Below are 25,905 nucleotides of genomic sequence, written 5' to 3'. Positions count from 1 at the left end.
CATTATTTTTGGCTATTAGTCTTAAAATCAGAAATACAAAGATGACTATAATTATAAGCAGAGTTCAAAATACCAACAAAGTATGATAAACACAACTCGAGCAAGAAATAAGGTGTTAAATGTGATTATGTGGCAGTACAGGAGCTGTAGTTTCTGTGAGAGAGGCAAGTGATTGTCAACAGATAAATTTTAGTATTGTACTCTCACCAAATTGCACTTCCAAAATTCTTTGAGGAGGGGGAGCCAACACACACAGACAAGCAGCTCTACATCATGGTTTGTTTCATGTAGTCTGGAAACTCAAACCATGGTTTGGCAAACTATCCAACCTGAACCAATGTGCTCATTTATGTTGAAAATAATTGCTATTAATAAGCCATGCATAACATGGTCCTCATACATGTATATAAGTAATTTATAAAATGTAATGTAGTATTACTTACATTTATTACAGTGGTACCTCAGGTTACATACACTTCAGGTTACATACACTTCAGGTTACAGACTCTGTTAACCCAGAAACAGTGCTTCAGGTTAAGAACTTTACTTCAGGATGAGAACAGAAATCGTTCTCTGGCTGTGCGGCAGAAGCAGGAGGCCCCATCAGCTAAAGTGGTGCTTCAGGTTAAGAACAGTTTCAGGTTAAGAATGGACCTCCGGAATGAATTAAGTACTTAACTTGAGGTACCACTGTATTTTCTTTTGCTTTGCTTTTACTCTTTATTTTCTTTTCATTCCACATAGATTGGTGGATTCCTCCTTCAAACTTTTTCAGAATTGTATCCATTTATGCATAGATTGTATCTTCCATTTCCATTTGATTGCTACACTTTTCTAGTCAGCTGGATATTTTTATTCACTCCTCTTTATCCTTTATTCTGTTATCCTCCTGCTTCTCAACCTTCTCCATGTTCATTTGCTTTTATTCAATTCTCACTTTGTTACCTCCTCAAATGAAGCTTTATTTGAGGAAACCAGAAGGCTCACCTATTTTCTCATTAGCTTATATTTTGCTTTGACTTCTGAGTTCTTCAATGTACTTTCCCTGACCTCTTTTCTAATATTTGCTTCCTCAAACCCTAGACATTTCAACATATTAGGAAATGAAGAACGGTTGTACAGGATCAGATATACAGTGGTACCTAAGTTTTTGAACACCTCCATAGTTGAACGCTTCGGAACTCGAACACTGAAAACACGGAAGTGCCTTGGTTTTTTAACATACCTTGGAAGTTGAACAGGAAACACGGCTGTCGTTTTGAGTTTTCCGTATTGAGGCTTCCATTTTGAGGCTTCCACTTTTGGTTTTCAGTTTTCGAGGTACCACTGTAATGACGTGTATATATAAGAAGTGGCCAATTTTAAAAATGTAAAATATAATCAATCTTGATGAAACCAACAGGTCAGTGATCTTGATTTTAAAAGACTCAAGCTGTAGTCCTAAACACACTACGCTGATTCACACAAAACAATCATGGTATTGCGGACAAACCCAAGCAAAGTATCTCACTCATGCACTCCCCAATTCTCCACCTTCTTTCATGTAGCTAGGAAGAAGACTTCTGCCAATATTACTTTCCATTTCAAATAATCTCAGCTTAGTTATGAACGAACCAGGAATCCTGGTTTAAAACCAACAATGGTTACTCAAACAAACCAGATTCATAACCTATGGTTTAAAGTTGGCTCATCTGCAATTAATTATTATTTGAGTTAACCAAGATTCTTGGCTTCCATATAACTTTAAGCCAAGATGTGTTGATACTGAAAGTAATCACAGATGAAGCCCTCTTGGCTGCATGGGTGGATGAGGGGTGAAGGGCGAACATGTGAGCCTAATGCTTGATTTGGGCTCCATATAGCACTAAACCATACAAAAACCAGTACATTATATACGTCCCATTGAGCCTCTTAGAATGATCTCCAAGTAAATATACATAGGATTGTACTGTCAGAAAGTATCCAAAATGTTGTGCTATAAAGCATGGTATATACATCCTCCATGTGCTCATCCTTTTATTGTACATAATGAATAAATGTATTGTTTGCTGAACAAGCTTAAAACTGAAAGGTGTATATCAGAAAAGGTGGCCAAGAAGTTGATATGGGCCTTAAAAATGTGTAAGAACCACTCAAGCTACATACACCTGTAGAATTTTGCATCTATATTAGAAATGTAATGCAGTTTCTAAATATAATATCAAACTCATATAAGCCTCAGCAGAATCAATAAGCAATTGGAAAATACCTGCTTTGCCACAGATCTGACAAAAGAACACTACTCACTGTTACACTAGGGGCAATTACCGTAATTTTTGCACCATAACACTCACTTTTTTCCTCCTAGAAAGTAAGGGGGAATGTCTGTGCGTGTTATGGAGGGAATGCCTACGGGTGGCATGCCTACAGATTTTCCTCCTCTAAAAACTATGTGCGTGTTATGGTCGGGTGCGTGTTATAGAGCGAAAAATACGGTAATATGCTTTTCGCATCCTTTTATTTTTAACTATGCTCTTAATTCTCCATGGAACACATATAACCTTTCTGATGTAATGGGTAGTACAGTGGTACCTCAGGTTAATAACTTAATTCGTTCTGGAGGTCCGTTCTTAACCTGAAACTGTTCTTAACCTGAGATACCACTTTAGCTAATGGGGCCTCCCGCTGCTACCGCACAATTTCTATTCTCATCCTGAAGCAAAGTTCTTAACCCAAGGTACTATTTCTGGGTTAGCGGAGTCTGTAACCTGAAGTGTCTGTAACCTGGGGTACCACTGTGTAGGGTGGTTATACTGAAATATATATTATATATATTTGGCAGAAATTGCCACATCTGATTAAGGTAGCTATGGTCTTGAGTTCATGGAGATGCTAGCAAGAGTTGATAGCTAATTAAAGAAGGTGTATGTAAACATATTAAATTGCGCTTCTGAAATGATACAGGGTTGTTTCATCCTAGCCTTTTATACTTTGAAACATGGTCCCACCCCACCCATCCCTTTACTAACCTTTGCGAGATGCATTGGTCTTGCATTCGCAGTTGGGGTAGTGGATTGAGAGTTTCTGTTGGGTTTTTGTACATGGAGTCCTGAAGCAGAGGACCTATGAAGATGCTGAGAAGTGTTAGCATCTGTACTTCCTACTTCATTCTCAGTCTTGCTGTTTTTGTAATATGTCCCCTCATTGTGCAAAGCACCCTTTTACTATAACACCTGTCATCAGAGTTCCCTTTGTGCGTACATCATGAGGTGAGAGTTATAGCCTCATGTGGCATGTACAGTCATATGAGTGATGGGCTTCCTGTCAGCAGTTTATTTACCAATATTGGTATGCTGTGATTAGATTTAGTTAGTCCAACTCCTCTATTCCATAGTGGCAGTGTGGGTGGAGTGAGAAGTAGTAAGGCAGGCAGTGTGTGTTGTGACTCTATTGAGTTCAATACAAGCATATTGCTATACCACCTCTTTTGTAGACATAACAATATGATAGTGTACAGGATAGTGTAGGGGATATGTGAGGGATGTCAGGTTTCAAAGTCACCCCTCTCTTAGCATATGCACAGTGCTGCTCATTTTTTGTTCCCCTGCTTGTTGACTTGTACTGGCAGTGGGGACACACTGGCATCATATCATGCTGGTGTATTCCTAGTGATCTAACAGTGTAGAATTTCTGAGGGTGGGATATCTCCAAGACTTAAACTAAATCATAAGGTGCTAAATTTACAGTAACTGATGGAAATTTAGCATAGTAATTGTGCCCCAAGGCATTGCTTCTTCTATTGTTTAATTGCATAGCAATTTTCAATTTCACTTCACACTAAAAAGGCCAAAGTCAGACATTATATCTGTGGTCTCCATAATGGCATCCTGATACCTTCAGGCACCCCCATGTACATCTACCCCTCCCATGTATTTATTTATTTATTTTATTTGGGGGGGGCTTTTTGTTGTTTGGTTGAGGTGGGTTGTCTGGGTTTGGGAATGCTGACAGTTTTGGGTTTTTTAAAGTGTTTTATTTGGTTTTTTTGCAGCTATTTTGCCCATTGTTTTGGCCACAATAGTTTTGTAGATTTTCAGATGTGCTCCTAGCTCCAAAGATTGTGGACACTGCATTAGATTCTAACAAGCATCACAAACATCACCACCACCATCAAATGATAATATATAGATGCAAACTAGTAGCCCAGGTCCAAATGACCAAGCAACACTGGTCATGCCCTGACTTATACTCACTGTTTACACCTGCTTCACCCCTTCCCTTACACAAACAGATAAAACTAACCAGGAAGAGCTTGTTTATCATATTCTCCAAACCCAGGATCCTGATTTGTTGTTTCCAAAGGAGCCAGAGTTTGAAGGCTTACAAATTCTTGCTTGTTTGGAAGCGACAACTGGGTTCCCTGTTCGGCATATCACAGTAAGCTAGCCCTTCCTTGTTAGTTTCCATGCTTGCAGGAAGGGAGGTGTAAATGGGCTGCACACACCAGCATGCTGCTTGTTGATAGTAAGAGGCAACAGAAAGATTAAGCTTGTTTAATCATTTGAAAAAGACATATCAACAACTGGAAAATATTGATTCTATTATGAATTACCTGAATATGGATGCATTGTAATTGCAACAGTAGTTCAATAAAGATCTATAAAAGTCTATGTTTCCCATGTTATTGTTTCTGCTTTCCTGTTAAGAGAAGGGAAACTCATGTTTATCACTGCCCTATTTAAAATTTGTTTTTCCTAATAAATTTACATCCCTGATAAAGACTGTCTATTACCATATTCAACTTTCAGTCTTACATCGCATGAACGCACACATACATACCTGTCACTGACACACTCACGTTCTTCTTCCTGTTTAACTGTTTCCCCAATGCTGTTATAAGGTCACTCTTCCTCCTAACTTCTTCCTACCACCTCAACATGCAGCCGATGTGTTTCTCCTTTATGTCTCATCTGCAAATTGGGGAGGGTGTCTCCTAATCTGGAGCCCTACACAATCTTCTTAACCTACTATAACTGGGAGAGAAGATAGGGCACAAGCAACTTTCTATGAAGCCACCTGTTCATATGTGCATATCTTTGCACTTCTTTAAATTGCCCTTAAAGGAGCACTTCATCTGCATGTGAGCTGCATTTAACTCTCAGTTAAGGGTTTTGTCTCTCCTGTCCTAAAAAAAATGAAAAAAAACTTCTAAAATGTTTATTATAGCATACTACTTGTTTTTACAACACATTTCACCTTGACATCTAAGCACAATAGTAAAAATGTATCAGAATACATTAAAAGTGTGAGTGCTCTGCAATAAGCTGAAGGATATTTTGTTTTGCTTGCTCACTTCTCTCTCTCTCTCTCTCTCTCTCTCTCTCTCTCTCTCTCTCTCTCTCTCTCTCTGCAAAGGAACACATTTTTCAAAATACAAGCCTTTGGCCTCCATCCAACATTACTCTTGACTGGATCTCTTCCAGCAAGAAATGCCATGAATAAGATGCTGTCATGATGGGACACTATAATATAAGCATCTTGGAGTTTGCAAACAATGTATTAATATAAATTAGTTAAAAAATAAAATTGGTATTTTAAAAATAAATTAAAAACCTCTGTACTGCATCATACTTTTATCTGAGGATAAAGATCCTATATATCTTCTCTGATATGCACATTTACTCAGAAGGAAGACACACTGTGTTCAATAAGCTTCCTCCATCAGTGTGTTTAGGCCTTGCCTTGGATTTCTAGACTGCATTTAATGACTGTCTATATTATAGCGATCTTCTACAGTGCCTATTCCCTTAGGCGTTTGATAAATATTGCACATTATTAACTCAAAGTGCTTCACAAACATTAACTAGCACTCACAAAAGGGTTTTTTGTGGGAAAATGGTAAGCTAAACAAACTCTAAAAATGCTTATTCATATATTGAGAACCTGCCTTTTTGGAATTGTAACACTCACGTATAACACTGGTATATAAAAAATATTAGTAAGGAATGATTATAAATCAGGCATCATAACACTTTGTTGGGAATGAGCCTACATATATATGACTATTATCTATTTATTACAGGTGGCATCAACTACTCTAGAGATATAGGACTTTACTTGCATCTGATTAAGTAGGCTCTGGCCCACAAAAGCTTATTAAATAATACATTTGTTAGTCATTTTTGCTGCAACAAACACAGCTACAGCTCTGGAATAAATTAGTATTATTGGTAATCTTTAGCCTGATCTATGAGACTGGCAAATTCATCTCTCTGTCCATTACATGAAGAAGTGTCAGAGACTGATTAGATGCAAAGGAGTAGTGGGAACCCCCAAGGGAAGAAGACTCAGAGCCCAGGGAGTGTTCATAGGACAAGAGTGAGTGGTCAGAGAGAGAAGACTGGGGGCAGGTGTTGGAAGATAAAGAGGTAATGAATAGGGAGAATCTGTGGCAGAGAACAGTCCAGACTCAGAGGCAGAAACTCAAACAGGAGAAGAGGGAGGCCAAGAGGCAGAGAAGAATCAGGCTGGTGAAGAAGCACAGGTATCTCTCTATCTTGTTGAGGCAAGCTCCTATCACTCCTGGTCTCCCAGGACCAGGAGAGGCATAAAGTGGGAGGAGCAAAGTCAGGCATGAAGGCACAGTCTCAGATTGTTTGGAGACAACCCTGGAGAGGGGGGGACTTAAGCAGCTATGGGAGGGGGCAGAGACATTAAGTCTCCACAACTGCTTCATAGGGGCAAGGACCTAGCAAAGAGTTGCTGTGCTCATTAGGGCAGATTCCTTTTTTCCTAATAAAGAGTTATTTCCACCTCCTTGGGGTGTTTTACTGCTGGCTCGCTCCTGACAATGAGTTTTGGGATGGTTGGAGAGAATATGCATCAGATTATCCAGTCATTTTTTTAATGTCACAAATACAGGGACTTTGTCATAGGCCATTGCTGTAATTATTTCTTGTCTTTCCTCAAGCCCCATAATTTTTTCAAAAGCAGCTGAAGAATCCAATGTAAGGGCATCTCCACCCCAGCTACATCTCCTCTTGTCACGCCCTTTTTGGATATTTATGCTGACATAGGTAGCTGAACCACAAATTTGCCCATACAGATGTGAGCATCTCAGAGAATGTGTTATCAGAAGCATTTTACAGAGGAGTCCTATACATGTTTCTTTATAAGGAAGTCCCATTACAGTGGACGCTTGGGTTGCGAATGTGATCCTTGCAGGATGCACATTGGCAACCCACAGCGTTCACAACCTGCAGCGGCGTGTCTGCACATGTGCAGGTTGCGATTCAGCGCTTCTGCACATGCGCAGCCGCCGAAACCCGAAAGTAACCCGTTCCAGTACTTCTGGGTTTCGGCGGTCCGTAACCCCAGAAAATGGAACCTGAAGCGTCTGTAACCCAAGGTATGACTGTATGTCAGTACAATGTATTCCCAAAGTCCCAGGTCAGTATTCTGCAACCTTATTCCCAAGTAAATGGGTAGCCTCAGTGATCAACAAGGGGTATAGGGAAAACACATTGGTAACTGTGTGTGTGTGAATAAAAATAAGAAGTGTGCAATTAAAATGCTTGCCGTGTGCAATTCCTGCCTGGGAGCTGAATGTCTGGCACTGCTGTTGCCACTGCTGCCTCCCAAGTTGAGTTAGGTTCACCTTTGGCCAGTCTCTGTCAGACCACAAAGGCTGGGGGTAGCCTCTTCCCAGGCCCTTGTGGGGTGGTATAAGGAGGCACTTCTCTTTAGGATGGGGGCCACTCAGAGACCAGTGGTGGTGGCAGCTGCTGCCCAAAGGACTCCCAAAGAGAAAGGAGAGAAGGCAGAAAGTATGTAGTTGGTCAGGGGAGCCCTGGACACAAAAAGGTTGAAAACCTCCAGGTTAAAGAGACACTTTGCAATCCAGAAAAAATGACAAAGATTTAACTTTTTTAAAGGGCGCTAATCAAGCATCTGAAGAACTATGCAATAACTGAATATTTGAGGATGATAATAATAAGAAAAATAAAGAATTATCAATACCCATTAAATGTACAGTGGTACCTCAGGTTAAGTACTTAATTTGTTCCGGAGGTCCGTTCTTAGCCTGAAACTGTTCTTAACCTGAAGCACCACTTTAGTTAATGGGGCCTCCTGCTGCCGCTGTGCCGCTGGAACACGATTTCTGTTCTCATCCTGAAGCAAAGTTCTTAACCCGAGGTACTATTTCTGGGTTAGCGGAGTCTGTAACCTGAAGCGTATGTAACCTGAAGCGTGTGTAACCCGAGGTACCACTGTAAATAGAAGTGAAATGCAGGCAGTTCTGTTTTTGTTTTCTCTTGAGCTGAGTAGTTGGGCTGTGTGTGTCAGTCAGATGTGACAACAAAGCTGGCTGTGGGTTTTGTAATTAGACAGGCCTGTGTATATAGGTTTTGACTGGTAGAGAGAATATATATAAAAAGCTGAGTGGGGGAACCATCAGAGCTTCTTGTATTCCCCTCTCTTCAGTGTTAACAGGAGAGATGCAAGTTATGGGAGCCTTGAGGGGGGATGGGGTAATGGAGGGGGCGGGGAAACCAGAGCAAGGCCTGAGAATTCTCATCAGTCCTCTGCTCTATTCAGCAACACTAACAGGAGGATGCGAAGCCTTTGTAGCTACAAATGGGATAAGAAAAACAGCAAGAATAAGCTTGAGAATACTTAGGATTTTGCCCTCTTTCTCAGGGTTAATAGGTACACTGGGTAACTGAGATGTAGAAATTGAATCAGTAGAAAACAAGTCTTCAGAATGATCACTGTTTTTGCCCCTGTCTCCCAGCTAGCTTAATTGGAGGATGCGAAGCTCTGGTAGAAATCCAGAGCGAGGATTTGCAGAGTGTACTGCAAAGTAAAATGTGCAAGAAGCCCGGCCAGATTCTGAATTTTCTTTATCTGGGAAAGAGACTCAGGATTATCATTCCATGTGGGTGGGAATAACATGCCCAGTGGAAAGGGGTAAAGAGAAAACTATTTCCTTTGGAAAGACAGATCATTTAAAACCCCATTTTTTAAAAAATAAGCTGGTTTAAACTAAAGACCGAAAAAGTGTGCTATATGCTGTAGTTCTGCCAGAATGTGATTTCCACAATGGAAGGAACCTATGTAACTGTATACTTACTGTTTGACAAAGCAAGACTTCTCTGGATTTAATTTTGGTGGAAAAAATGCCATAGAAGTAGAGCTCAGAACTTTTCTTTTGCAGAATCAATGGGAATGAAGGTGTATTAGGAACGATTCTGTCAGTTGCCCCATTAACCGCTCTGCAGCCCTGTTTAAAAACAATACTTTTAGGAATTGTAAACCATGTGTTAATTGACATATTTTAGGAGGGGAAAGACTGGGGGGCATAGTCATCCCCTAAAAGTTTTTCATCTGGTCTCCTGCATATCCTCTGATCCCAAGGACACTCATTGCTACTTCGAAGTTGAGTCACAAGCAAAAGGTTTTCTAACCTACTCTCTGTCAGCATATACAGCAAAGAACGCTTTGGCATGGCCCTCTCCTTATTATGCACCTTGGTGACTCTCTCCTGCGAACAAGCCAAGATATTGGGAAATGGTAGTGAGCCTCAGAAATGCCTAAGGAAAGGGCTCTGCCAAAGCTGCTGTTGTAGTTTGTACTATGGAGACATTTTTAAAAGAGCCCTTTGCCTCCATCTAAGCCAGGCCTGTCCAAAGTCCGTTTTGGGGGCTTAATCAGGCCCGCGGGTTGGTTTAATACAGCCCCTGTGGCAGTTTATATATTGGGGTAAAATCCTAAAAAAAACCCCAACATCTTCAATCCTAAAAGAAGCTCAACAACTCCAACCCTTAGAAAAGCTCAACAACTTTGTTCGGCCCCCACGGCCCTTCACTTCATCAAATCTGGCACTCTTTGAAAAAAGTTTGGACACCACTGATAAGCCCTTGGGCATGAGTCCATGAGCAGAGCCAATGTCACTGGCTCTCTGTTGAAAGCTGGCCCAAGTTTTACAAATCTTGTTGCCCGCCCAAGTTCTAGTTAGCACTTCCTCCTGAAATATCCACCAACTTTTCAAATCCCCCTTTCCCTTCAGCATTTCCTCTTAAATCCTTCACTCTTGTCAGAATGAGAGCTCAGAACCAGATGCAACACAGCGAGAAATGAATGTCTGAATTGGAAGCAGCACCACTAGCTTCTTCCTGTGATTTCTGTGTCCTTCCTGTCCATATTTTCTGCAAATTAATCACCAAAGGCTGCTGGTTCCTTTGTTCTTAACCCACACCCCCCCTATCTCATCTACAAGCAGGGTCTTTCCCGCTTTCCAACTTTGCTCCCCATTTCACTGCTTCACTCCAGTCCTGCTTTCAATTCTGCGACGTCATCACTATTTCAGAGGACAAATTTGCTGCTCTAGTTATATCTGTACACTTGAGGAAAAGATCCACAGAAATGAAGGAATATTTCCCCTAATCCAGAGGGTATCTACAACGAAACATTTTCTCTCTCTAAAAAATGTTGTGACCGCAGGCACAGCTTCAGGGTTGTTGTCAGGGAAGGCTTTGGAGCCAAAGTTTAGGGCAATGTGCAGGAGATGCCCCCCACAAATGGAGCAGGACTGGCTTATCACAGTTTTGAAGGTCTTATAGTCCAGTGTCTGCTGTTATTTATTTAATTTCTATATCACCCTTCATCTGAGGACCACAGGGTAGTTTACAGTATAAAACCCAACTGCACAGCTTCCAGGGAGCTCTGTACTTAATAGGATGGTTGTTTCATAGGTCAGAGAATGCTTTATAAAACATAAAGGGGCAATTCTTAACTCAGTTGGGCTCTTGATATTGCTGAGGTGTTTTATGAAGTGAATTCCAGGATTCACTGTGGGGTATGTGTGTGTGTGTGTGGGGGGTTGTTGCCTTATTTTCAAAAGCCACACTTTAAAGCTCTTGTAGTGCGGCAATAATTGGGGAAGGGGTGAAAACGTGTGTGTGTGTGTTTTTTCCCCCCAGGTATTTATTTCGCCGCAAACGTCCGTGCTAGGTTGGGCAACAGAAATCTGAGGCGTATGCCCCGTGACTGAAAACTGGGGCGCCCTCAGTGTGTGCGTCGGGTGGGGTGGGGGGTTGTCTGGCTGAAACTGGCACATACACATGGCTTACGAGGAGGACTAAATGAAAGGCAGGGAGCAGGCGCCCCCTTTACTCTGTGTAAAGAGGACAGGCTCGAAGCTCCCAGGCTCGGCAGAGCTTGGCGCCTCTGAAACTCAGTGAGAAGCGCCCCCGGCTAGGGAGTGGGGGTGGGGGAGGGAAAGGCTGTTCCCAGCTCCGAACCGCGTTTTCCCGCTCACTCCCCTCCCCTCTCGCTAAACGAGATATTCGGCTCTCTCACTCCGTCGTTTGTCGACTGTATGCCGCCGCCGCGGCCGGGACTCGTTCCCCTCCACCTCACACACAGCATATTTACACGCAGAACTTTGTTTTTCACGCCGGCCGAAGCGTCCTTCAAATCCCAGAACTCGCCGGGCTTGTTTTTCGTTCGTCCTAACCCTCGCAAGGGGATGAGAAAGCGAGGGCTCGCGGCAGTGAGACCGGGGGGACTACTTGACGTGGTTGCCACAGTCTCGGCGGAGGGGTTTTAGCGAGAGAGAGCGGCTGAGCGATACTGCGGCTCTGCTCAGCGCTTCCTGGAAACTCCCGCTTAGGAGCGGGTGGGGCGGCCAGGAGGGGGGCGGGGAGCACGTCCTACACTGTGAGGGGAATGGGCGGGTAGTCAGTCAGTCAGGTAAAAAGCGAGCCTGAGCCCAGAGGGCAGCGCAAGAGTACAGAACTGAAAAGTAATCGTCACAGGGAACATACATACAGCGCTCACTGTCTGAACAACAACAAAAAAGACCACAAAACCCGCACATTTTAAAGGGGGTACATATGTACACTTGACCTAAAAAGAGAGCAGAGGCGTTTGGTATCTGTCGTCCAAACAGGAACACAAAAGGGGGGAAAATGTCACCCGTTTACAGAACACAGCGGGGGGGGGGAGGGCAGAATGACCCCAATAACTCTTTTTTTAAAAGTCAAGGGGCGCAGAAACACTGCTCCCAAGCGGAACCCCAAACCCAGAAATTGGGGTGGGGCGAAACGAGGAACCTTTGTTGTCCACGAAAGAAAGCCCACTCCTTCAAATAGTAATTTAAAAACAACCACCACCCCATGGGCGCGTGTAATTCTCACAACTCAAAAACACGGGGGCGAGTGAGGGAGGGGTGAACCCCGAATCGCGAGATAGTGGAGCGGCTTCTCTGAAGGCGAGGGGGCGCCCAGTCCACTAAAATCTAAGGCAGGTCAGCTTTTGCTTACTTCCAAACAAGGAAAATCTAACTTTTCCATGGGTGTGTGTGTGTGTTTCAGAGTCTGCTGTAGCTTGCGCCACTATCCCAAATGGAGAGTTAATTAACCCCCCCCCCAATCTGTAAAGCGCACAGCAGCAGTCATCCCCACCTCTCCATACTCCTACAGATTTAGAAAGGGCTAGAATACGGGGCAAACCCAGTTCGGTGTGTCCCCCCCCCCTCCCCGCTTTATCTCCCTTTATTTTTTTGCTACTAGAGTGCCTCCCCCCCCCAACCCCCACACACTCCTCTTTCTCAGTCTCCTTTCTGAGACCTTCAATTTATCCCATCACCAAGCTGCATGTCAGCTGGGAGGTGGGGAACAGGCTCCATAGCAAGCTGCTGCTACAGCAGCATCGCAGAGGGTTAATGGCAGAGCAGAGCTGGAGGATGGGGGAGGGGAGGCAGGGTTTGTAAATGGAAACATTGGTACATAAGCATTTAGCACAATCAGGAGGAAAAACGGCCCAACTGCAGGGAAGAGAACAAAAACTCTCCCTGTGCTGCCCCCTGGCGCCGGTTCTTGCAAATTTCCCTTAGCAAAAGGGAGAAAATATGTATATGCGTGTGCATTACTCCAATTAAACTGCCTTCTTCCTTTCTTTTTGTTTGTTTGGCTACTTTTATTTGCATGTGAAACAGGCCAAGCACACAGACGAACTCCTAGATTGCAGGCAGGGTTATCTCAAGTTCAGATTCATGTTAATACTATTATGTGCACATTCCGTAGTCACAACGGGCTTATCTGGTCATAGGATCAAGGGTGTAAGTAGGGAAGGAGGAAGCAAGGGTGTGCGAGCTTTGGGAAGAGAGGATTTTTGGGGTGGGAGAGGGTGGTGCTGTTGTGAAAGCAAGAGAGATAAGAGTAGGAACCACTGGTTAATTTATCAATAAAAAAACTATGTGTGGCTGGGGTGGGAAAAGCTTGTCTGCACCTTCTCTGGGCACTCCATTATTCATATGTAGCAGAGCACAATTATGGTATTTAAAATAGAAATAAAAAGAAATTGTTGTAGACGGACCATCCATCAGTTCCCATACCACCTAGACCACTGTTTGCCTAAGCAAAGAGAATATTCCACAGGAAATGCTTGCAGAGCAAATAGCTCTGCTATGCTTAGCAAACGATGCCAGCCATATCCTACACTTAGTGGCAAACAGCCAAAGCAAGAGCTCCCTTAACTTTGTCAGAGTGGACCTCTCCTAGTACTAAAAACAAACACCAACAACGATTCTTGTGCCACATTAGACTAACAGATTTATTGAGTAATAACAATGGTTTTTCACATTACATGTGTTAATCGACACCAACATGGTTGGCCCTACCATTAGGCAGACAGAGGCACCTGGTTTTGTGTGCTATGAAAGGGCAGCAAATTGTTAGTTTTTTAAAATTTATGATCTGTTTTTATTGCCTGGGAAGGGAAAGAGGCACATGTGATTCTCTGCCTCGGGTGCCAAAATATATGCCTTGACTAGGGGAAGCAGTATTTGCTTTCTGCCTCAAGCAGCAAAATGCCTTGGGCAGCTCTGCTAACCAATGACAAGATGTCTGTTACCAGCAGTTATTTTTTTGTGAATGGCCCCTGTTAATTACATAATTATCACCACCTCTGTACTTTTTGCATTCAATTTCCCTCTGACTTCACTGTTTATAATCCCCTCCCCCAAACTTCAGTCTATGTATGTGTGTGTAATATGTGTGTGTGTGTGTGTAAAACTCAACATTTGTGCATCTGATAAAGTGGGCTGTAATCTATTAAAGTTTAAACCATAATAAATTTGTTAGCCTTTAAGATGTCACAATAGGCTCTTACTTTTGCTGGAAAAGATTTTCGCAGCTATTGCTATGCAAACCTCTTCAAATGTATGACGGACAATACAGCTAACAGTATAAACTCAACCCAGACTTAGGACCATACATCCAACCTCAACCCTAAAGGAAAGGAAGCAGGGTTATACTTTTAATCCTGGACTTCCCTGGCAACTGTCCATGGCTTCCACATTGAGAAAGACTGATTAAAAGCAATTTCAAGGGCTTCTTACTTCTGTTACTGAAGGCCAAACATGGTACAAGACACTCCCCACCACACACATTGTTTCGTTTTGTTTTTACTTAAAATAGGATCATTATCAACCCTCTTCCATTTCTGCCAATGCTGACAAAGGGAGGCATTAAGCTAACACCAGTGCCAGCAGGGTTCCATGCATTTGCTGCAGCAGATTCCTGTTTAATAGAGCCTAGCACACTTTTGGTGCTAAGTAAATGTTAAAATTGTAGAAGTCATTCGTAGGTATAGTGTTTTCAGAGGTTGTCAATTGCTTGCATGTTCTGAATCTTACTAGAGTATATCTACAAGTGGTACCAATTTGTCTGGACATAATATTGCCTCACAAGAATAAGGATCTGCCTTGTATCATGTCAGTCCAACAGTCCATCTGGCTCCTTATTGTTTACGCTGACTAGAGGCAGCCCTCCAGGGTCTTAAGGGAGGGATCTCTCTCTCAGCCTCCAGAGTTGAGAAAATGTAACTGAAGATGCTGGAGGTTAAAACAGAGTTTTTACACATAGAAAACACATGCTCTGGTACTAACTTATCACCTCTCCCCTCTCTACTTAAAACCAGACAACTTTAGTAGTACAAATTTTGCCTTGTGGTCAGCGTTCCTTGTTTCTGCCAGGCTTCTCCATGCCATTCTCCCTGGTTTTCTCCTACCCCCGAAAGTCAGTTGGCATTCTGTGCCCACTGAGCATATTCAGCCCACATTGTTCTACTGTAGTTGGGGTTTTTTGTTTGGTCTCTCTCTTTTTCTTTTTGTATTTTTCCAAACCTTGAAGTTCTCCCAAGCCTGCAAATATCTCCCTTTTATACATGGATAGTGCTGTTTTGGCTACATAAGGATCCAGGGAGAATGAATTTGCTATTAGCATGGTATAATGGATGCAATTTTTAAATTCTGTACCCTTTTCTCATTTTCAAGCAGTACTCTTAAAATGGTTATGGCAATTAATTAATTAATTAATACTCTTAAAATGGTTATGGCAATTCTGAAAGCAATAGAAAATGAATATTGTACATCTCTAGTCCAGCTACTAGACCTTTTTACCCTGGACTATCAAAACATGGACATGACAGTGACTTAGTACAGCTGCTGAGAGCAAGTAAAGGCACAAATAGGATGGAAATGTGGAGTTTCTCCTTCAGATACTTGAAGCGCCCTTAAATCTGGGTAAAGGGGTTCAGGGTAGGGGGAAGGTATGTATCTGAAAACAGAACAAATCATATTTAAGTGACTTCTCTCTTCACATGTTAACAATTTCCTCTTCTTCCTTTTTTAACTAGACAAAATGAATCCAGAAATGATCAGCTGATAAGATCTCATAAGATGTAAGAAAGATTCTCTACTTTCTTTGTACTCACCCTTGCATTGTTGGATTTCCTTTGAATGTGGAGGGCACCACATAGACAATGATAATCCATGCTATAAGGAAAATTACCCATGCATTCTGCAGCATTATTTAATAATTCACTATTACTTAATGTATATTAGACGTTAATGCCTCATAAATGTAGCTACTTTTTTTAATTAAAAAAATCACTCTCAATTTTCCAAGATCTTGGGTATGCATGTAGAGGACAAACATTTTAAGGTTCCGACAAGTTTGGAGACTGATGAAAGGGCGGCGGGGGGGGGGGGAGATGTGTCCTTGTTGTAATTGCAAGGTAAGTGTCTCTTCCTCTCTGCTTTCCTCTTCATGCTTTAATCATTTTGACACCAGGCTGTACAGAAGTAATTTAAAATTAATGTGATTGACACTCTGTGGATAGCAAGGCCCAATGCAGAGCTCCACCTCCTATACAGGATGGCTCCAGTGCAGTTTTCAATTGGCTGCCAAGCTTAAGGCAGCTGACACAACACCTAGCAAAAATACAGCAAACAATTAATTTGCTAATTTCGTTTTCTCTTTAATTTGAAACCAGAAAATTGTCAGCCATCAGGTCAGAAGCGTAGTAGCTGTCTAGTCTCGGGATTCTGTGTTGAGAGAGCACTTGCCGTGTTAGTTGAAGCAGGAGAATGGAAGCCAGAAAAGTAGACAGCTCAGATATCCAGACAGATGAAGGGCAAGCTATAAACAGTTTTATTAGAAATAAATAACGTTTAAGAAGTCTAAACCAGTTATGTACCCAAGTATTGAAAGAAAGGGAAGAGAGACAATTGAGAAGCTTGAAACTGGATGGTTAGAGGTGGAAAGATGGGAGAGACAAAAGATTTTATACCAAAATCCAGGACAGACAAAAGAAAGGACTTCTTCACACAGCACACGGTTAAATTATGGAATGCTGGTTGGCTACTGTGAGAACAGGACGCTGGACTAGATGGGCCACTGGTCTGATCCAGCAGGGCTCTTATTGTTGTCCTGTGTTCAAAGGGGCTGGCCTGATGTGGCATTGAGGCAGCCTTTCACGGAACAGGAAGCAAACTGATGCCTGTGTGTTTTATCGCACGGACAAAAACCTTTTATCCTTTTACTTCACATTCCCTCTAAGACTGGGAATAGGAGATACTCTGGCAGGCCTACCCTCTTCCATGCTAAACTTGGAGGACCTCAAAATAATAAGTGTGAACACACTAAAACAATGTTGATCGCCCCAACACTACTAATTAAAAAGATACATTGGTAATTTTAGAAGTGGTGTATGGCATGGCTTGTTTATATACTGCCTTTTAGTCCAAAGCCCCATGAATACTGCTTTCTCAGTGAGCCATGAATGGTGGCTATGTTCTGTCTCTAACGCAGAGGCAGCGTGTCTCTGAATGCCATTTGCCGGGAATCACAGATGGGGCGAGTTCTGTTGCCCTCACATCCTGCTTTGGGCTTCCCAGAGAAGGCACCTGATGAGCCACTGTGAGAATAGGATGCTGGACTCTACTGCCATTTGCTCCTGCTTCACCACCCACAATACAGAATCCTCTGTGAGGTTGCACAACTAGCAGCTTCATCACCAATGTAAACATTAAAGTCCACACTTAAACCTTCCCCATTTTTTTTCAAATTCTGTCCGCACATTATTTGCATTCTGCAATTTGTCATTTACTTTGTTGGTAGACTTTATGACAATCAGTGGCTGTTTCATAGCCTAGCAGTGAGGCTCAATAGTTAGAATACCAGTGAATACGTTGCGTTGGTTGATGAGGTAGGGTGGGATGGGAGGGCAGCAGGCTCACAGGTGAATAGATAAAAAAATAATAATACACACAATAATACTCACTGAAAACATTGTCTTGTTGTCCATCTAAGCACCAATTTGGAAAAAGACTGGGCAGGAGGCAAGCAGCATTACTACAACAGATGAATTAATAGTTGCATTAGATACTAGTGTGTCTGGGTCTTGAAAACCTCAGTGAAACTTCAAATATATTGGGAGTGGGGGAAACCAGTTTGTTATGTTTCAGCAACGCTGTTTTCCATTGGGTCCATGGAAACTAATTTTCTAATCAGCAAACAATAAAAAAGCAGCCTGAGTGATTCCCATCCGCAGTTTGGATTCCAATTCTATCAAGGGAGGAAAAGCCAGCTCAATTCAGTAAGGCAGCACTGAACCTCTAATTGACATAATTGAGACAGACCAGCCACTGGATTGATAGGGCAGAGAAAGGGAGCAGGTGTCCCGATCGGAGAAAGAAATGGAAATCCAGGACTCCAGCATCCCTCTTATTCCATACTCTTATAACAACTGAAAACCCTAAGATGAGTTGATTCAAAATGTAATGAAGTCAAAGGCAAACTGGCAAGAGTCACCTAGGCAAGGGTACTCAGGTTGTCCCCAAAGCCTATTTCAACATTTGTGGGTGTTGTTGGAATAAATCCATATGCTGTGTGTGACTAATGCAGAGAACTTCCCCTGGCACATTTAAAGCACCAGGCGAATTTCTCACGATGTTTTATTTTCAACTAAGATAGCTTTTATTCCATATTAGCTTATATTGCCCTTGGCTTGCAATACTTTTCTCATTTGTCTCCCTAACTACCCTGCTATGTAAGTCCAGCAAGTGAATAGCCTTTAATTTTCCTACCCCAAGAGCCCATCTTTTGTCTCTTGCCTTATTTATAAAAATATTTGTACACCACTTTTAATTAAAAGATCAAAGCAGTTTTCAACAATCACATGTATGTACAATAAATACCACGTAAAATTGGAGATTATATAACTATTTCAGAAAAATATTTTCTGAATTTCTTAATAAGCTTGGTGGCACATAAAAGCTTTCAGCATACGTCTGAAAGTTAAAACAGAAGGTGCCTGCTGAATTTCTATTGGCAGAGTGTTCAACGGGATTGGGCTGATTGTACTAATGGCTCAGTTTCTTGTTGCTGTCATGTGAGCCTCGCCAACTGGGGAAACTACTAACAACACTCCTGCAGATTATCTCAGTGAATGAGGTGGGATATAAAGGTTTAGTGGTCCATAATGCACCCTGGACCAAAATTGCTTAAAGTTGTAGATTCATATAAGGACCTTGAACTTGGCTTAGTAATAGATGTGCAGCGAGATATTTTAACAATGGTTTCACTCCCTTCCAACTCTACAATTCTATGATTCTATGTTGAAAGCCGTGTGTCCTATCAGTAGTCTGGCCACAACATTCTGCACCAGCAATGCTCATAAGTTCATCAAGTTAGGAAAAAAACATATTGTCCAGCTTGTGTTGCTCTTACATCACATTAAAGGAATTAGAGAGATGGTAGCGGTGCATTTTTTTGGTAAAACATCCCTGGTTAGTCAGTTGAAGGTGATTTCTTTTCACCAATAACAATCAGATTGGCAAATTCCAAGTTAAAAAAAATTAATCAAGTCAAATTTTGATCGGTTATGAATCAATTAATTACATCATGCAGCTCCTTCATTCATCTAATTGTCCTGGGCTTTGGGTAGAAGGAAGACTAATCTAAATATTTGCATAACATGGAGTGCTATTTACATAAGAGTTTTGGTATAATTTGCAACAAAAAGCTAGCCATTTTACTCAAAGTAATCCCCAGTGAGGTGAATTATGTTTTGTCGGACCAAAAGATCACCATTTCTCCCTTGTAGAAAGATTGAGAAGCAATCACAGTACAGAGATTGCTAGCTTTCAAGAGTTTTATCCAATGTGGCATTAAAATTTAAAACTCAAGGCTATTTTAAACAATTTAAAGTAAGCAAATGATTTAATACACAGCAAACTGAAGACAGCAGGTAGCTGGGAAAACAGTTCACTTAAAGGTCTACTAAAACAAGCAATGCTTTGTCCACTAAAATAAAACTGTTTCCAGTATATGCTTATATGTGGCAATGAGGGCACCAGACTCCATTTTCTTTAGGTTTTTAAAAAATGTTTGTTTGCAATGCTCATAGGATAAGAAGTGTGCAGGGAGGTGAAACCTACAAGCTGCAGCCCAATGTTAGCCAAGCGCTGCTCCTTGCATTGCTTTCTAAAAACAGCTACTTAGGGGAACACCCTGAAAGCCCCTTCTAGCCCTCCTCTAATTCAAGCACTGAATATGGGTTGATCTAAAGAGACAGCTTGAATAAACAAACAGTGCTGATGCATACTGCTAAAGAAACACCTGATAGAAAGATCCAGGTAGAGGGGCCATGGAGGTCCTTCACATAGAAAAAGGGGTCAAATCATTCCCCCTTCCAGCTTTCTAGAACTGCAGCAAAGGGAGCCATCCCCAAACATAGAGAATGATTCCCTCGCCTGCACTTCAAGCACTTGGAGATGGAACATTCTTCTATCTATCTATCTATCTATCTATCTATCTATCTATCTATCTATCCATCCATCCACACACACACTGCAGAAGTCCACACACACAGAAGGACATGGTAAAATAATGGGGGAAATTCCTATTCTGGGTTAGCTTTGTTTCCAATGACCTGCACAGAGTCAGGGCACAATCTGGAACTTTGTTCTCTTGCACCATGCTGATGCACAACCACTACCTTTGCAGGAATGCAGACAGCCAGATCAGACCTAGAAGATGTCAAAATGTACCTGACAACTAGAGATTAGAACTGCAGACCAACTACTTTCCTGGCTGGAAGTTTGGCGTTTGCTCAGGCCAATCACAAGAGCTTCACCCAGAGAACAGAGCCACAGGTTTGCAGTTCCTTTTGAGGAACTATTAAAATAACTTCTCCCATCTCCACCGAAAGCACCCAGAGCCCAAGGTATAATAAACAAATCATGGGTACCAGCAGAGTTTCCTCTGGTGCTCTGTTTACTCAAATGTTGTGGATCAGAAAAATACCTGGATTTATGCGGATTATGTTATGTTCGAAATAGCACTGTAATCCAAGCAGCATAGCATCTTCTACTTTTTCTTCTATTCCAACTTGGGGTGCCTGGCCTGGTGCATCTTCCATCCATGTCTGAAAGCCCCACATTCATCAGCACAACTCCTCTTGCTGTAGAACAGTGGTGTGGAAGCCTTTGTAGCCTGAGGGCCACATTCCCTTCTGGACTACCTTCTAGGGGCCACATTCTGGCAGGGCCAGAAGCAACAGCTGATAAGAGCAATGAAGTTAAACTTTGCCTTTGTCCAGTAGGCTAGTTTCTACACACACTTGCACATTCCTCTTAAAGCTCCATCCAGACAAGCAGGAGGCATTAGAATTCAAGAATACATTTCAACCAAGCAAAAGCAAGGGTGAGATGTGGAGCAAGTGAAGGAAGAATTCTGAGAACCAGGCAGAGAGGCCGTAGGCTCTCTACCCTTGCTGTGGAGCCTACTACTGTGTGGCATCTTCAACTGGCAAGAGTTAAATGTGGCTTGGCACCCCTACCCCTCAAAAAGAGCAAGACAAACTAATTTTGGCTATCTATGATATATACAGAGGGTAAATGTGTGTGTACCAGTAAGACAGGAGGATTAACTAGCCCCTAAATGGTGACATGCATTCTAATGAATTGGTGTTATCTGATATTTTAGAAACTCTGATGTGCCAATTACGTTAGTTCTCTGATACTGCTGTGGGAAAATAAATCACACACAAAAATGAGATTTTTGGCATTTTCTTCTCCTTACCCTGACCTCCATTTAGTCAAATCTAGGCTGGAACCATTCTGAACATGGGGGTAATTTTGCTGGACTGGGAACTGCTATTACTTCAGAGCCACTGTACACAAAAAGTAGTCTGACTGCTAGCACTGGCCTAGATAACAATAGGAGGAATTAGGGCTTGGGGCTGGGTATAAAACAAGGCACAGTATTCTGACACTGCACTTTGTACGAGTGGAACTGGTGGTAAAAGATTGCAGTGTATCCTTCTCCAAACAAGAGCGCTGCTGTTCAAGATTCCAACCAGCCATTCCCTCGGAGGGGAACTTAATTATACTTGTCCACACACCCCTGCTTATTTTCTACTTTGTTTTTAAAATTAATTATACAGAATTCTAGCACTTGAGATGTAATACAGAAATACATGTAATTAATATATCATATTTATCACAACATTTACATCTCTAGATCATATATTAATAATTGCATCTCTATTTGACTTCTTTTTTAAGGCAGGCTGTGTACACACCATACAAAGAATCCTGGGAACTGTAGTTTACCCCTCAGAGAGCTACAGTTCCCAGGATTATTTGGGGCAAGTCATGTGCATAGTGTGTACACTGCCTAATACTCAGCATCTATATTGAAGCAGTGTTAGCAGCCACAGTGGCATATAACAGCATACATGACCTCAGTTAGGACCTCAGGGTTAACTGTAAGTAGAGGTTTGTTTTAGTTACAGGGTGTTCAGAACTAAAATAATAATAAAACCTCTCTACCCCTACCAAAAATCTTTTAAAGTCTTCTGACTAATGAAAGAATCCTCACCCATTTCCTAATACCAGCCCTGCTTGAGTTTGATGTCACTGATGTCTGCTTCTCCATCCACAGTTGTTCCAGGGTAGACTGGTAATGTGGTTAAAGGATCTATACAATTATCAAATGCAGGTTGAGATACTGAACCCATGGACTGACATGAAAGGTCCTCCCATCTGCTGCTCAGTTGTTGCTGGCAGGGACTCCTACGCTTTTAAATGACTGACACAGGCAAAATTCGAGCAGGTGTTGTTTCCTTGCTGCATCCCAGTTAAAGCTCCATCTGTTGAATTTCTGCTCTGACAGCTGGTAAAAATACAGGAAACTTGGGGTGGGGTCAGGGGGAAGAATGTTAACACTCTCCAGTACATGAAGCTGATTTAGTAGGGTGATCTCAGATCAAGTTCTGCACAGGCCATCTTCAAAGCACAAACTCAAGTCTGGAAGCTCCTAGACATTGTTTTATTATTTAGATGAGCTCACCAGTCTATTCTATGGGGAGTTAATCAGGGACAAGAATGGGGTCCTCCTAATACTGTTATTTACGAGGCCAAGAAAAGATGCAAGGCGCAGCAGCATGTTATATATTAGCCCCAGAGGTGAAGAGAAAGCAACAAATGGAAGAATTCAATTCTTATTTGATCAAAAAGCAGTTTGTTCAAGGTGCTGGTTCTTTCCTTGAAAGCTTCAAGTCAAGATAAGGAACCTTTTCCAGCTCAGGGACCACATGACAGTTGTCAATGTGGCCAGAGGCAATGGTGGCTGGGGGAAATAGATGAGATTCTTACCGGTGTATAGGCGGCTATATTCCATCTATGCAGAAGTCAAAGGTTTCTACTCTCTCTCTCCCCATCTCTGTCCAGGCAGAATTCAAGGACACATTCCAGCCAGGCAAAAGCAACGGAGGAGGTGAGGAGCAGGCCCAGTGAGGGGCTACAGCTTGGGGAAGAGTTTAGAGATCTGGAAAGGGAGGACAGTTTTTGGCCTCTGGGACTGAGGTGTCCCATTCCTGCTCTAAAAGGTTTGCATCCAGGATAATAAAGACTATCTCCTCCCGTATGAACCTTCTTAAAGATGTGGGGATAGGGGTTCCACATTTCTATTGGTTTTGGAGGCATGAGTATTTGGAACATGGGAGAGGGTCTTCACCTATATTGTGGAACTGATGTGAGAAGTGAACCAGGCGGGAAAAAGCACAACCAAGTACAGGGAGGCAAGGTATGGGATGGTTCAAGCTCTCCTGTTCTGTGCAGCCCTTTTAATCAAAGTGAATGGAATAGCCACCCATGGTAACCTGCTCCATGTTTAGTTTAGACTAAACTGCAAGAGGTCTTTGAAACATTCTACAAGAAATTCTAGGTAGGAACATCAACACGAACACACTACCCTCTCAGGCGTTCTCTAACACATTATGATTACTGGAGATTGAGAGTATGCAAACCATGCACAGGAACAATAAACTGGGATTACAATAATATTACCAATAAGGAATAAACTAGTTTGTCTTCACATAAGGTGCAACGTAGAAGAAACCCTACAGCACAACAAGGATGGACAGGGGAGTATGAAGTCAACCAGTAAAAAAAATTTACTGCATGGTATGCTTTATTTGAAAATTCGGACAGAAACCCTGAGTTACCAGCCACAGAATCAGTTAAATAATAAAAAAGAAGCTGATTTTTTGCACTTTGCATCATGAGGCTCTGGATTGTGCTATTTGATAGATAATTTTTAAAAACCAAAGACAACCCCCCACCTAAAAAATGATATTTTCACAGTGGGAAAAGTTTTCTTACAAGCCCATTGCACGTTCAAAAGCTAGATATAATCCGGCAGAGGTCTAGGAGTCAACGATATAGAAAAAGGAGTAATCCCAGAACTCTGCAAGTGGGAGAGTGTCCATGACATTGTGATGTCCAAATGGGGAAGGGGGGGAACAGAAGAAGAGAAGAAAGTTTGAAATCTTCTTGGATAGCAGCCACGTGGCCTGGAGGATAGGAAGCATGACATTCAAGAAGCTCATGCACACAATAACTCATAGATTATGTAAAAGAGAGAGTGTCTGCACAAACAGAGGGGATCCTAAGAACAAACAAGCCACCCCATTAGAGTGACCTTGGCAAGAGGGGAGGAGTGAATGCTGTTCCAGCTGTACCAGGTTTGCGTCGCAGGGGCATCAACTTGGCCAAGGCGCCTTTTTTTGCAAGTGGAGGAGATTGCCTGTGTCACTAGCATCACGCCACGGACTGCTGCAAGTTCAAATTCTGTCATTCACCTATATAGATCACTTTACAAATAGTCTCTCTGTACACTTAAAACAACAACAAAAAAAGAAATCCACAGGGATAGCAAGAGCTAGTCTTCCCGAAGGCACTTGGCCCTGATGTGCATTTGAGGAAGTGCTTCAAATTGGACTTCTAGCTGGGGTGATATTTTCCGGCTCCTTTCCAGAGCAGCTTGTGCAGAGTAAGGAAGCAGCACTGGCTATGCGTGTGTGTGTGTATGAGAGAGAGAGAGCCCAACATTCCCATGTCACAGTGTGGTAGACGGGAGCTTCTTGACCCGCCTCTGAGCCAAGAAGGAAAACTCGATGGGTTTCAGCTGGGGTCCTGGCTTTGAGTTATTCAGTGCGGAGTACGTTGCAGCCATAGCGCCCTAGGAGAGAAGAGCCACAGGTGTTTGCTTAAGTGACACACACAGAGAAACCCTTCCCAATACCTCACCAAGAGCCTGAAACAAAGCCAAGCCAGTGATACTTTGGTAAAGTATGAATGCACCCAATATGCTTGCAGACACATGCATTGTACCAGGTAGGCTTCCTTGGCAGCTGGAATTAGCTGCAGTCTCCATGTTGAACATACATTTGAAACAAGCCCATGTAATGTGTGAAACAGCCTCCCGCAAAGGGGTTGCTGTTGTTGCTTCTGAGAGTTGTCCACAGTGCCTGTTCTTGTGAACAAGCTCCTTGGAGTGGTGCAACCTACCACCCATATGCACAACTCCTTGCTCTGCTTGGCTGGCTGCTTCTGCCAGGAGAGACTGGCTATGCCAATTACAATGTATTCCCCTTGTACTGTACCCCAGTGTGTTTCCGCACCCAGTTCTAGGTGCTGGGATTTGACTTATAAAGCAGGGACAGCGGACCTGTGGCTCTCCCAACGTCACTGGGACCTACAACTTTCATCAGTTTTGGCCACTGGCTATGTTGCCTGGTGCTGATGGGAGTTGTGGTCCAACAACATGTGAAGAGCATCACATTGGCTAACCTTAAATGGTCTGGATCCGGAATGCCTCAGGGAACATCGCCTCCCATGTGATTTTGCATTCCTTCTTCCCCAAATTTTGAAATCTGCCAGGGAGTCCCATCCCTTAGTGTATCTACTAGGAGCAGGACCTGCTCACAGTTACCGTAACAATGTGGACTGACTTCCTCTTTGTCTTATTTCCTGGAGGATTTGGAGAGAATTGAGAGCTGCTCAATAGAAATAATAGTGACTGTTGCCATTCCTATTTATGATGCTGCTTTTAATGTAGCATATTTTCAATGCTTTTTCATGTCTAGCAGCTTTTTGGCTCTATTGGTTACCTCTATTCCTCAGCTGACATCTAGCAGCCGCCATTCCAACAGCCTGCAGCAGACAAAGATGGAAGCTGAGAGAGCAACTCCATTTGGCTCATCCTTTTCCTGTTTCCATTCCAGCTG

General features: G+C 42.5%; 2 protein-coding genes and 1 long non-coding RNA gene across 10 annotated transcripts in view; 1 reads left to right on the top strand and 2 right to left on the bottom strand.

Annotated features, from left to right (window-relative positions):
• ARID1A (AT-rich interaction domain 1A) overlaps positions 1–9,220 on the bottom strand; it is a 122,454-nt gene extending 113,234 nt beyond the window's left edge. Inside the window, exons 1-4 of one of the 2 annotated variants that reach the window (XM_081920482.1) lie at positions 9,113–9,220; positions 4,592–4,677; positions 3,009–3,102; positions 1,226–1,326 (exon numbers count right to left, since the gene is read on the bottom strand). The gene's annotated coding sequence lies outside the window, so the exon portion shown is untranslated. The remainder of the gene's footprint in view (positions 1–1,225; positions 1,327–3,008; positions 3,103–4,591; positions 4,678–9,112) is intronic. The other variant, XM_081920481.1, reaches the window with a different exon arrangement.
• A 1,892-nt stretch (positions 9,221–11,112) lies between these two features.
• Positions 11,113–23,950, top strand: LOC309375362. Of its 4 annotated transcripts, none has more exons than XR_014170854.1 (3): positions 11,113–11,218; positions 15,682–15,726; positions 20,337–23,950. It is a non-coding gene; the product is annotated as an uncharacterized lncRNA (long non-coding RNA). The 4 variants fall into 4 exon arrangements; XR_014170855.1 differs by lacking the exon at positions 11,113–11,218 and adding an exon at positions 11,670–11,785 and having other exon boundaries at positions 16,321–23,950; XR_014170856.1 differs by lacking the exon at positions 11,113–11,218 and adding an exon at positions 11,676–11,785.
• Positions 23,790–25,905, bottom strand: part of RPS6KA1 (ribosomal protein S6 kinase A1) — an 81,890-nt gene continuing 79,774 nt past the window's right edge. For all 4 annotated transcript variants that reach the window (XM_081920588.1, XM_081920591.1, XM_081920590.1 and 1 more), the window contains one exon: positions 23,790–24,857. In XM_081920588.1, the coding sequence (XP_081776714.1) occupies positions 24,735–24,857 (123 nt within the window). In that variant the 3' untranslated portion in view covers positions 23,790–24,734. The remainder of the gene's footprint in view (positions 24,858–25,905) is intronic.

Source organism: Podarcis melisellensis, assembly GCF_964234715.1.
Source record: "Podarcis melisellensis genome assembly, chromosome: 8".
Lineage (NCBI taxonomy): Eukaryota > Metazoa > Chordata > Lepidosauria > Squamata > Lacertidae > Podarcis > Podarcis melisellensis.
This window is presented reverse-complemented; position numbering and strand designations above follow the sequence as displayed.